This window comes from Oncorhynchus keta, chromosome 8 (assembly GCF_023373465.1).
Source record: "Oncorhynchus keta strain PuntledgeMale-10-30-2019 chromosome 8, Oket_V2, whole genome shotgun sequence".
Lineage (NCBI taxonomy): Eukaryota > Metazoa > Chordata > Actinopteri > Salmoniformes > Salmonidae > Oncorhynchus > Oncorhynchus keta.
This window is the reverse complement of record NC_068428.1, coordinates 18,329,690-18,344,070: the sequence shown is the minus strand read 5'-3', so window position 1 is coordinate 18,344,070 and position 14,381 is coordinate 18,329,690. Positions and strand designations below refer to the sequence as shown.

Here is a 14,381-nt window from a genome sequence, read left to right as displayed (position 1 = left end):
AAAAAAAATGAATTTATTTGCAAATTATGGTGGAGAATAAGTATTTGGTCAATAACAAAAGTTTATCTCAATACTTTGTTATATACCCTTTGTTGGCAATGACAGAGGTCAAATGTTTTCTGTAAGTCTTCACAAGGTTTTCACACACTGTTGCTGGTATTTTGGCCCATTCCTCTATGCAGATCTCCTCTAGAGCAGTGATTTTTCGGGGCTGTTGCTGGGCAACACGGACTTTCAACTCCCTCCAAAGATTTTCTATGGGGTTGAGATCTGGAGACTGGCTAGGCCACTCCAGGACCTTGAAATGCTTCTTACGAAGCCACTCCTTTGTTGCCCGGGCGGTGTGTTTGGGATCATTGTCAGGCTGAAAGACCCAGCCACGTTTCATCTTCAATGCCCTTGCTGATGGAAGGAGGTTTTCACTCAAAATCTCACGATACATGGCCCCATTCATTCTTTCCTTTACACGGATCAGTCGTCCTGGTCCCTTTGCAGAAAAACAGCCCCAAAGCATGATGTTTCCACCCCCATGCTTCACAGTAGGTATGGTGTTCTTTGGATGCAACTCAGCATTCTGTGGGAGCAATTATTAAGAAATGGAAGACATACAAGACCACTGATAATCTCCCTCGATCTGGGGCTCCACGCAAGATCTCACCCCGTGGAGTCAAAATGATCACAAGAACGGTGAGCAAAAATCCCAGAACCACACGGGGGGACCCACTTGCTTCAAGATCCACCATTGTTCCTGTACCCAAGAAAGCAAAGGTAACTGAACTAAATGACTATCGCTAGTTAAGGATCATATCACCCTAGATCCTCTTCAATTTGCTTACCACTCCAATAGATCCACAGACGATGCCATCACCGGGGGAACACTGCCTGCCCTCCAGGACACCTAAAGCACCCGATATCACAGGAAGGCCAAAAAGATCATCAAGGACATCAACCACCCGAGCCACGGCCTGTTTGCCCCTGCTATCATCCAGAAAGCTCAGTACAGGTGCATCGAAGCTGGGACTGAGAGACTGAAAAACAGCTTCTATCTCAAGGCCATCCAACTGTTAAACAGTCATCAATAGCCGGCTACCACCCAGTTACTCAACCCTGCACCTTAGAGGCTGCTGCCCTATGTAAATAGACATGGAATCACTGGTCACTTTAATAGTGTTAACACACTGCTTTACTCATCTCATATGTATATACTGTATTCTAATCTACTGTATTTTAGTCAATGCCACTCCGACATTGCTCGTCCTAGTATTTATGTATTTCTTAATTCCATTCTTCACTTTTAGATTTGTGCGTGTTGTTGTGAATTGTTAGATACTGCTACAATGTTGGAGCAAGGAACACAAACATTTCGCAACATCCGCAATAACGTCTGCAAAATATGTGTATGTGACCAATAACGTTTGATTTGATTTGAAATCTACACTGGAGTTGCTTACCTAGAAGGTTCTTGAGTGGCAGGAACATTCACTGTTAGTTTTGACTTAAATCTACTTGAAAATCTGTGGCAAGACCTGAAAATGGTTGTCTAGCAATGATCAACATCCAATTTGACAGAGTATGAAGAATTTTGAAAATAATCATGTGCAAATGTTGCACAATCCAGGTGTGAAAAGCTCTTAGAGACTTACCCAGAAAGACTCACAGCTATAAACGCTGCCAAAAGTGCTTCTACAAAGTATTGACTCAGGGGTGTGGATATTTATGCAAATTAGATACTTATGTAAATTAGATACTTCTGTTTTTCATTTTCATACATTTGCATAAATTAAAAACATGTTTTTACTTTGTCATTATGGGGTATTGTGTGTAGATGGGTGAGAAAATGTTTTATTTCATACATTTTTAATTTAGGCTGTAACACAACAATGTAGAATAAGTCAAGGGGTGTGAATACTTTCTGAAGGCACTGTAAGTGTCATAGATACATCATGATCCCAACTAGACAACATGTGAATCTAGTCTGTGTATCTCTATAATATATTAGATCAACGCATCAAAAGGTTGACTGGTATACAGTCTGAGCACTACTAAACAGGAAACTATTAGATTGCATTATGAGTCATTGTTTTCAGGAAACTCATATGTCATGATGATTATTTTGCAGCTCCCTGTGTCACCTTTTATATAAATCCACAGGGGTGTTCTCAGTGATGCCATATAAATAGCTTTTAAATAGGGCTAGTTTTAAAAAGCAAACTGAAAAAGGCTGAAAAGCAGCATGTGCGGCTTGCTAGTTAAAAGCCCGCCACCCTTTCTGTCTGTTAAGGCAGAGAGTCATCAGATTCAGCACATTATGCAGTCTGTGAAATATAAAGTTGAAAAGCTGAGAGGTGGAATCAGACAGTAACGAGATGCAGATTGCTGTGCGTGGATAGAGGTGCCTCAGCGTTCAAAGGCGTTTGAAATACCCCTGATAGGTGGGTTCAGTGGAGGGCTAATGGATATGAACCCCATCTCACCTCACAGGCTGACAATCTGACATCCCAAAATCTCCAAAAGCAGCTTCACCTAGTAACACCAAGGGGTATGGATACTATCTGACAGCATCCACCTCAGTTACTGTATAATACAGGAAGATATGGGGCTGTTTTGGTCATTGTTGAAGCCTTCAGTGTGCTAAAGTATTTCATGGTAGACTGGCGCAATAGACTGTTGTCATTGTACTCAGTGACTGAAATGCATGAAACCTCCTCTTGCAAACAAACCTAAAACCCAGTGTACCTTCTTGACTTGTTCTCAGCCTGTGACAGATAAGGGGGGGGGGGTGATGTGACAGAGCATGGATTAGAACGTAAAACCTCTTTTAGAACAGTGATTAGGACCCTTGGTGTGAAGAAATCCATTAATAAACAGTCTAAATAGAAACGTCTCTGTTTCAAGACCCTGTCTTTCAAAGATAATTTGTAAAAATCCAAAAAACCTCACAGATCTTCATTGTAAAGGGTTTAAAGACTGTTTCCTATGCTTGTTCAATGAACCATAAACAATTAATGAACATGCACCTGTGGAACGGTCGTTAAGACACTAACAGTTTACAGACGGTAGGCAATTAAGGTCACAGTTATGAAAACTTAGGACACTAAAGAGGCTTTTCTACGGACCCTGAAAAACACCAAATGAAAGCTGCCTTAGGCATGCTGCAAGGAGGCATGAGGACTGCAGATGTGGCCAGGGCAATAAATTGCAATGTCCGTACTGTGTGACACCTAAGACAGCGATACAGGGAGACAGGATGGACAGCTGATTGTCCTCGCAGTGGCAGACCATGTGTAACAACATCTGCACAGGATTGGTACATCCGAACATCACACCTGCGGGACAAGTGCAGGATGGCAACAACAACTGCCCGAGTTACACCAGGAACGCACAATCCCTCCATCAGTGCTCAGACTGTCCGCAATAGGCTGAGAGAGGATGGACTGGGGGCTTGTAGGCCTGTTGTAAGGCAGGTCCTCACCAGACATCACCGGCAACAACGTCGCCTATGGACACAAACCCACCGTCGCTGGACCAGACAGGACTGGCAAAAAGTGCTCTTCACTGACGAGTCGCAGTTTTGTCTCACCAGGGGTGATGGTCGGATTCGCATTTATCGTCGAAGGAATGAGCGCTACACCGAGGCCTGTACTCTGGAGCAGGATCGATTTGGAGGTGGAGGGTCCATCATGGTCTGGGGCGGTGTGTCACAACATCATCGGACTGAGCTTCTTGTCATTGCAGGCAATCTCAAAGCTGTGCGTTACAGGGAAGACATCCTCCTCCATCATGTGGTACCCTTCCTGCAGGCTCATCCTGACATGACCCTACAGCATGACAATGCCACCAGCCATACTGCTCGTTCTGTGTGTGATTTCCTGCAAGATAGGAATGTCAGTGTTCTGTCATGGCCAACGAAGAGCCCGGATCTCAATCCCATTGAGCAGATCTGGGACCTGTTGGATCGGAGGGTGAGGGCTAGGGCCATTCCCCCCAGAAATGTCCGGGAACTTGCAGGTGCCTTGGTGGAAGAGTGGGGTAACATCTCACAGCAAGAACTGGTTAATCTGGTACAGTCCATGAGGAGGAGATGCACAGCAGTACTTAATGCAGCTGGTGGCCACACCAGATACTGACTGTTACTTTTGGGACACATTATTCAATTTCTGTTAGTCACATGTCTGTGGAACCTGTTCAGTTTATGTCTCAGTTGAATCTTGTTATGTTAATACAAAGATTTACACATGTTAATTAAGTTTGCTGAAAATAAATGTAGTTGACAGTGAGAGGACGTTTCTTTTTTTGCTGAGTTTAGGTGAAGCTTTTCAGTGATTCTCTGTTTGGAAATATGGACCTGGCTCATCAGAAAACGCCATTGATCTGGCAGGGTGGCAGGAACATCATCAAACAGTGAGTGGGTGTGGGGAGAAACAGAGGGGTGGACCTCTGTAGCTCAGCCGTAAGAACATGGCTCTTGCAATGCCAGCATCGTGTGTTCGTTTCCCGGCACTACCCATACATAAAAAAATGTACGCACGTATGACAGAGTGCATTTTGGATGAAAGCATTTGCTCAATGGCATATATTATATTAAGGGGGTTTGGGGGGAGGACTAAAGAGTGTGGCGATGAGGAGGGGGGCTGAAGGGGCTAGGTATGGAGTGGGTGATGGTGTTTATATACAACAGCGTTACAGTTTAATGGAACCCATTTGGACGGGGCCTCTGCCACACTATGATTGCTCAGTAGGTTGGTCGTTGTAATGACGGATAGTCCTCTGGGCCATTTACATGTGCAGCTGTGAGGTTTTTTAGAGCCCTGCAATCACAGGTCTGCCATTGCTTGCTATCATTTTTCATTCGGACCCTGGGATTGATATTTACTTTTACGGGTCAGTTATGAACATGGGTGGCAGGTAGCCTAGTGGTTAAGAGTGTTGGCCCAGTACCTGAAAGATTGCTTGTTCAAATCCCTGGGCCGACTAGTTGATATACCCTTGAGCTAAGCACTTAACCCTAATTGCGCCTGCAAGTCACTCTGGATCAGAGTGTCTACTAAATTACTTAAATGTGATGTTGATGAGGGAGCACATGTTAATGGAATGGGATGATGATTTGAAATCTGTAGCCAACAAGTGCTGTTTGAAATAGTTGTTCTTGTGTATGTTGTTGTGGTGAGACAGGAGTGTGAGGCATTATGGGTAATTAGATTCCAGCTGTACTAATGAAAAGCAGAGACCTTCAATCTCAAGACGACAACTTCCAAGATTCCACCCACAACAATAAGAAATGTTTTTCCGATAATACCTAATCAAGTAAAAAAAGTCATTACAACACCAATTAGATTGTATCTTTAAACCAATTCAGGGGTTTTCTCAAAAATAAATGGTGTCACTAGGCTGTTGTTATGCAGTCCTCTTTTTATTCCTGGAGCTGGAGGTTTCATTAGCCACCCTCAGTGTTCCACTACAGTGTTGATGAGCGTGTTTGTGTGTAGGGGGCCTGGGTGTAGTTAACAGTCTTTAATGCTACAAACAGCAGAAGCTGTTATGCAATGTCAACCTCTATCAGCCTTTATTAGTGAATGTAATCACTATGCACACGCACACACGCACGCACGCACGCACGCACGCACGCACGCACGCACGCACGCACACACACACACACACACACACACACACACAAATGATTTATTCTCTCTCTCTCTCTCTCTCTGATTTCTCTCTCTCTCTCTCTCTCTCTCTCTCTCTCTCTCTCTCTCTCTTTCTTTCCCTCTCTTTCTCTCTCCCTCTTGCTTTCTCTCTCCCTCTTGCTTTCTCTCTCCCTCTTGCTTTCTCTCTCTCACTCTGGTCTGTAAAGGCATCTACCGCAGCAACCCTCTTTTAACACGAGCTCTGTTCTGTACAGAGTCAGGCTTCCTCTAGCAACTGTTGAGGGGAGGTGAGCTCAGCCATCCAGAAAATAAAGTGTTATTGAGGATGAAATGGGTTTTTTAATTGGCTGGAGTCCCGGCGTAGTGCGGAACTTACAGGGGAGTCCTGCAATTTCATACAATGACACTCCGTCCTATGTCAGGGACTATTGATTTCGCTCTTTAGACCAGACAGAATGTCTGATCATTGAGACTTCTTAACAGTGTGATGTCCCCATTTAGGCCCTCATCTCTAAGGGCTGTAATTGCTTCGCTGCACCATAAACAGACACAAATGGCTTTTTTAAAACCTCCCTTGTCTCTACGCATGAAATGGACAATACAGGGACTTCACTGTGTTCAGAGTATCTGAGAAGAAACACTTACAACATCATATTTGACAGTGGTTGAGTTTAGACACGGTGGTTGGGTTTAGACACGGTGGTTAGGTTTAGACACGGTGGTTGGGTTTAGACACAGTGGTTGGGTTTAGACACGGTGGTTGGGTTTAGACACGGTGGTTGGGTTTAGACACGGTGGTTAGGTTTAGACACGGTGGTTGGGTTTAGACACGGTGGTTGGGTTTAGACACGGTGGTTGGATTTAGACACGGTGGTTGGGTTTAGACACGGTGGTTGGGTTTAGACACAGTGGTTGAGTTTAGACACGGTCGTTGGATTTAGACACGGTGGTTGGGTTTAGACACGGTGGTTGAGTTTAGACACGGTGGTTGAGTTTAGACACGGTCGTTGGATTTAGACACGGTGGTTGGATTTAGACACGGTGGTTGGGTTTAGACACGGTGGTTGGGTTTAGACACGGTCGTTGGATTTAGACACGGTGGTTGAGTTTAGACACGGTGGTTGAGTTTAGACACGGTCGTTGGATTTAGACACGGTGGTTGGGTTTAGACACGGTGGTTGAGTTTAGACACGGTGGTTGGGTTTAGACACGGTCGTTGGATTTAGACACGGTGGTTGAGTTTAGACACGGTCGTTGGATTTAGACACGGTGGTTGGGTTTAGACACGGTGGTTGAGTTTAGACATGGTGGTTGGGTTTAGACACGGTCGTTGGATTTAGACACGGTGGTTGAGTTTAGACACGGTGGTTGGATTTAGACACGGTGGTTGGGTTTAGACACGGTGGTTGAGTTTAGACACGGTGGTTGAGTTTAGACACGGTCGTTGGATTTAGACACGGTGGTTGGATTTAGACACGGTGGTTGGGTTTAGACACGGTGGTTGGGTTTAGACACCGTGGTTGGGTTTAGACACGGTGGTTGGATTTAGACACAGTGGTTGAGTTTAGACACGGTGGTTGGGTTTAGACACGGTGGTTGGGTTTAGACACGGTGGTTGGATTTAGACACGGTGGTTGAGTTTAGACACGGTGGTTGGGTTTAGACACAGTGGTTGGGTTTAGACACGGTGGTTGGGTTTAGACACGGTGGTTGAGTTTAGACACGGTGGTTGAGTTTAGACACGGTGGTTGAGTTTAGACACGGTGGTTGGGTTTAGACACGGTGGTTGAGTTTAGACACGGTGGTTGAGTTTAGACACGGTGGTTGAGTTTAGACACGGTGGTTGAGTTTAGACACGGTGGTTGAGTTTAGACACGGTGGTTGGGTTTAGACACGGTGGTTAGGTTTAGACACGGTGGTTGAGTTTAGACACGGTGGTTGGGTTTAGACACGGTGGTTGGGTTTAGACACGGTGGTTGCGTTTAGACACGGTGGTTGGGTTTAGACACGGTGGTTGGGTTTAGACACGGTGGTTGGGTTTAGACACGGTGGTTGGGTTTAGACACGGTGGTTGGGTTTAGACACAGACAGACACAGGTAGGTAGACACACACAGCAGTGGTTAGAGATAAGAATCTCCCTTTCTTTTCCCCTCTTTGACAGGTCTGATCCGTTCCAGGGTTCGTGGGGCGGACGCGGCAAAAGCCGGGGTCCTGACCTTCCTGGACAGTCACTGTGAGGTCAACAAAGACTGGCTGCCTCCGCTGCTCCAGAGGATCAAAGAGGTACATTTCAGGCAGTGATACATCCTACATCTACAGTAACAGTACAGGCAGTGACACTACATCTACAGTAACAGTACAGGCAGAGACACATCCTACATCTACAGTAACAGTACAGGCAGAGACACATCCTACATCTACAGTAACAGTACAGGCAGTGACACTACATCTACAGTAACAGTACAGGCAGTAACACTACATCTACAGTAACAGTACCGGCAGTGACACATCCTACATCTACAGTAACAGTACAGGCAGTGACACTACATCTACAGTAACAGTACAGTCAGTGACACTACATCTACAGTAACAGTACAGGCAGAGACACATCCTACATCTACAGTAACAGTACAGGCAGTGACACATCCTACATCTACAGTAACAGTACAGGCAGTGACACTACATCTACAGTAACAGTACAGGCAGTAACACTACATCTACAGTAACAGTACCGGCAGTGACACTACATCTACAGTAACAGTACAGGCAGTGACACTACATCTATAGTAACAGTACCGGCAGTGACACTACATCTACAGTAACAGTACAGGCAGTAACACTACATCTACAGTAACAGTACAGGCAGTAACACTACATCTACAGTAACAGTACAGGCAGTGATGCTATATCTACAGTAACAATACAGGAAGTGATACTATATCTACCGTAACAATACAGGCAGTGATACTATATCTACAGTAACAGTACAGGCAGTAACACTACATCTACAGTAACAGTACAGGCAGTGATGCTATATCTACAGTAACAATACAGGCAGTGACACTACATCTACAGTAACAGTACAGGCAGTGACAATACATCTACAGTAACAGTACAGGCAGAGACACATCCTACATCTACAGTAACAGTACAGGCATAGACACATCCTACATCTACAGTAACAGTACGGGCAGTGACACATCCTACATCTACAGTAACAGTACAGGCATAGACACATCCTACATCTACAGTAACAGTACGGGCAGTGACACATCCTACATCTACAGTAACGATACAGGCAGTGACGCATCCTACATCTACAGTAACAGTACAGGCAGTGACACTACATCTACAGTAACAGTACAGGCAGTGACACATCCTACATCTACAGTAACAGTACGGGCAGTGACATATCCTACATCTACAGTAACCGTACAGTCAGTGACACATCCTACATCTACAGTAACAGTACAAGCAGTGACACTACATCTACAGTAACAGTACAGGCAGTGACAATACATCTACAGTAACAGTACAGGCAGTGACACTACATCTACAGTAACAGTACAGACAGTGACACTACATCTACAGTAACAGTACAGGCAGTGACACTACATCTACAGTAACAGTACAGGCAGTGACAATACATCTACAGTAACAGTACAGGCAGAGACACATCCTACATCTACAGTAACAGTACGGGCAGTGACACATCCTACACCTACAGTAACAATACAGGCAGTGACGCATCCTACATCTACAGTAACAGTACAGGCAGTGACACATCCTACATCTACAGTAACAGTACAGTCAGTGACACATTCTACATCTACAGTAACAGTACAGGCAGTGACACATCCTACATCTACAATAACAGTACAGGCAGTGACACTACATCTACAGTAACAGTACAGGCAGTAACACTACATCTACAGTAACAGTACCGGCAGTGACACTACATCTACAGTAACAGTACAGGCAGTGACACTACATCTACAGTAACAGTACAGGCAGTGACACTACATCTACAGTAACAGTACCGGCAGTGACACTACATCTACAATAACAGTACAGGCAGTGACACTACATCTGCAGTAACAGTACCGGCAGTGACACTACATCTACAATAACAGTACAGGCAGTGACACTACATCTACAGTAACAGTACAGGCAGTGACACTACATCTGCAGTAACAGTACAGACAGTGACACTACATCTACAGTAACAGTACAGGCAGTGACACTACATCTACAGTAACAGTACAGGCAGTGACAATACATCTACAGTAACAGTACAGGCAGTGACACTACATCTACAGTAACAGTACAGACAGTGACACTACATCTACAGTAACAGTACAGACAGTGACACTACATCTACAGTAACAGTACAGGCAGTGACACTACATCTACAGTAACAGTACAGACAGTGACACTACATCTACAGTAACAGTACAGGCAGTGACACTACATCTACAGTAACAGTACAGGCAGTGACAATACATCTACAGTAACAGTATAGGCAGAGACACATCCTACATCTACAGTAACAGTACGGGCAGTGACACATCCTACACCTACAGTAACAATACAGGCAGTGACGCATCCTACATCTACAGTAACAGTACAGGCAGTGACACATCCTACATCTACAGTAACAGTACAGGCAGTGACACATCCTACATCTACAGTAACAGTACAGTCAGTGACACATTCTACATCTACAGTAACAGTACAGGCAGTGACACATCCTACATCTACAATAACAGTACAGGCAGTGACACTACATCTACAGTAACAGTACAGGCAGTAACACTACATCTACAGTAACAGTACAGGCAGTGACACTACATCTACAGTAACAGTACAGGCAGTGACACTACATCTACAGTAACAGTACAGGCAGTGACACAGCCTACATCTACAGTAGCAGTACAGGCAGTGACACATCCTACATCTACAGTAACAGTACAGGCAGTGACACTACATCTACAGTAACAGTACAGGCAGTGACACTACATCTACAGTAACAGTACAGGCAGTGACACTACATCTACAGTACCAGTACAGGCAGTAACACCACATCTACAGTAACAGTACAGGCAGTGACACTGCATCTACAATAACAGTACAGGCAGTGACACATCCTGCATCTACAGTACAGGCAGTGACACTACATCTCCAATAACAGTACAGGCCGTGACACATCCTAGGCATACTCTATACCTTCTGATGGATAACCCAGAATAGAAAGAATATCCACCCCATTCAGCTATAGACTTTTGACATCATTCTCCCTGAACAAAATGAAGTTTCTTGGGATCTTGAGACACTAACTGCCACCCTCCAATGATCTCCAATGTGTATTTCTCCTTTTGACAGTATACGCTACACACTTACCTGAAGGAAGAAAACCCTCACCCTGCTCTCCAACACATGCTTTTTTGGCATATTTCTATATCTCCAGAAATGAATGATAAACTCCCTCCTAGTTTGTGTTGAAGTGGAGCATTGTGTATTGTGAACTGTCAGTCTCAGTGACCAGCACCAACCCCACTCTTAGTGCGGCTGACGGTAGAGTGGTGTGACTGGGGTAAACACCTTCTGCTGTTCCGCTGATTGCCCCTAATCTGGAATAAGTGCAGTACTCCCTCCATTTGCACCAACAGCACTCTTCCCTCTCTGTCTCTGTCTCATCCCTCCATCTCCCCATCTCCCCCAGGCTAAGACAGAGGATTGACGGTTGACTCTCTCTCGCCTTAAAAGCTCTTATACGGACATGCTGCTTTCTAAACATTGAAAGAAGCCTATGACTAATGCTGGCGGGCTTACATGTTATATTCAATTATATGCTAACCTTAATGCATGTCTGACTTCAAAGTGCTGTCTGAATCTTAATGCCCTGGTGCAGTTGCCGATGTCTGGCCTTAAAATCTCAAAAAATTGCCAACATTATTTTGGATTTGGCACTGCGAGGCATATCACAGGAAGTTATAAAATATACAGTATGTGTTAATACAGGAAGCTCTTGTCTACAAACAGTCCAAATATAAAAAGAAGCAGGATTGATTTTGTTCTGAGGGAGTCATCCATCACTGTCCTCATATATACATATTTATTTAAAAATGTATTACTTATTGATTTGTGTCAATGTAGGCACAAAGACAGATGTATAGTATTCATGACACACCACACTGCTGTAATAGACCATTCCTCATAGAGCAGCATAATGTCGGAGAAGAGAAGGATTTTTACGCAATTGGTTGAAAGGGATTTGATGACTATGTATTCTTGTGTCCCGGGAAACATACCACGGCATTCTTGGGAAGTATGGTTGCCGGTCAAGGCAAATCACCTTGACTGAACACCATAGCAGAGAGAGAGAGGGGGGGTATAGAGAGATGGGAGAAAACAAATATTTTTGAAGTAGAGCAGATGAGCATGTGTGAGACATGAGCTGAAGCTGAGGAGGCAAATCAAATGTCAGATGATGCAGTCAGACCGCCCTGGATGCTGCCTGTCACTATGTTTGTGTGTGTGTGTGACTGTGTCAGCAGCAGAAGGTGATTCTGTTGTGGGCTTTGACTGTGACTGGGCTTGTGTCTGCCTGTCAGCGCTAACTAGTTTGTGTGTGTGTGTGTGAATGCTGACTGGTGTGTGAGAGTGTTTGTTTGCATGGGTGTGTGTGAAGAATATTTAGAGACATGACTTTCACACACCACCCGTTAACCTCCTCTTCACTCTGTCTGATCTGATCAAAGACACTGATCGATGTACAGTACCTTAGATTAGCTGGGCAGCCAAGGGTGAAAGACAATGAGCCTGAGAGACTGTCACATCTGTCAAGTAATTCTAAGGGCAGTTCATCAAGAAACGCAGCACAATGTATCACATTTCCTAAAGGGAGGCATTCTACCATGGTATTTCCTTGTCCTCAAGCGACTTGTAAATTAGCTCCAGAGCATTGACTGAAACATCATCCAACCTTCTGTGTGACCTACTGTATGAACATAATGCATGTTTAATCAGTGCCCTGCAGCACATCAATGCCCCTCATTACACCCACACCTTCCTCATTAACTTCAGCTGCTGAACTGTAAATAATGAATACTGAATCAAATCCCATTATTACCGTATGTCCCATTGTTACTGTATGTTTTGAACATGGTCTCTGACTCCAGTCTCTCTCTTGCCTCCCCAGGACCCCACCTGTGTGGTGAGCCCAGTGATCGACATCATTAACATGGATACATTCGCTTACGTAGCAGCCTCCTCTGACCTCCGTGGAGGTATAGAGCTATAAGGGCTTGACCTCCCCGTTTTCATCGCTCTCTCCACATCTATGTCCCTCCCTCTCTCTATCCATCTCTTCATCTCCAGCCCTCTTTCCACCCCTGTCTAGTGCCTCCCTCTCTCCAATGACTCATCCATCTTTTCCTCCCTCACTCCTGACCCCATCCCTCTCTCCTTTCACTTTCCCTCCCCCAGGCTACCAGGTCTCCATTAACTGGCTAGTTGAGGCTATGCACATATACACACACACACACACACACACACACACACACACACACACACACACACACACACACACACACACACACACACACACACACACACACACACACACACACACACACACACACACACACACACACACACACACACACACACACACAGCCAGATGAACAACTCCTATCAGTGTTCCCAGAGAACTGGATACGACAATTAATGGGGCTGATACTCCTAGGCCTCAGATTGGATATTTTAATTATTGAAGGAGCCATCTGTCATAACATGAAAAAGTTGTGGTGTCAATCGAGCCACATCGATCCACTGAGACCCGGCCCTGCCTGCCTGCAGACTGCTGCGCTAACACTCCTGGGTCTGCCTGCCAAATCAGACCCTCTCTCTCTCTCCCCTGCACACACACACACACACACACACACACACACACACACACACACACACACACACACACACACACACACACACACACACACACACACACACACACACACACACACACACACACACACACACACACACTCATACTGAGACGCGCACAGAAACACACATGGGCACGCATGCATTCGTATGCATTCGTAGACGCACACACATACACACATCTATACTCACACACACGTGCAGACACATCTACACATACATTATCAATTGAGCAAATATGCATTGGTCTTCTCATGCATATATTTGGAGACATGAAGGGCACTGCATCTGTCTCAGGACAAGACGGGATGGGATGGGCTTTTAAAAAGCTCTTGTGTAAAGGTCATTCCAAAGGGTCAGGCCAGATCAGTCATTAGCCCATGAGCCATAATCATCCATAATTAATCATTTGAGTAATTAAATAGGAGACGTTAGCAGGAATGGTGGCTGTAATTATTGACAGTGTTCTGTCAGAGATTAATAAAGCATGTGATGAAAGAAGGGGGCTTCTGTGGATGTGAGGCTGCTGCAGCGTTTATAAACCCCGCCTTAACAGTCCACCCTCCTCCTCACCACTGTCTTCCCATTATCCTTTTGTTATTAATCGTTTGGTTCCCTTCTCTCTGACCTGCACTGATCTCTCCTGACCCGTCTCCCTTTCTTTTCTCAACTATTGTTCTTCCCCACTCTTTCCAAATCTCTCCTTCTTCTAAATCTTCATTCAGACTTGCAATGCTCTCCTCCTGACCCTCCCCTGACTTACCCTCTCTCTCTCTCTCTCTCTCTCTCTCTCT

At 44.9% G+C, this 14,381-nt stretch overlaps 1 protein-coding gene across 2 annotated transcripts in view; it reads left to right on the top strand.

The window, feature by feature from the left end:
- The window catches only part of LOC118386926 (polypeptide N-acetylgalactosaminyltransferase 14-like), a 130,644-nt gene that overhangs the window by 91,332 nt on the left and 24,931 nt on the right, over positions 1-14,381 (top strand). For both annotated transcript variants that reach the window (XM_035774933.2, XM_052523656.1), the window contains 2 exons: positions 7,805-7,926; positions 12,845-12,932. In XM_035774933.2, coding sequence (XP_035630826.2) covers positions 7,805-7,926; positions 12,845-12,932 — 210 coding nt within the window. The remainder of the gene's footprint in view (positions 1-7,804; positions 7,927-12,844; positions 12,933-14,381) is intronic.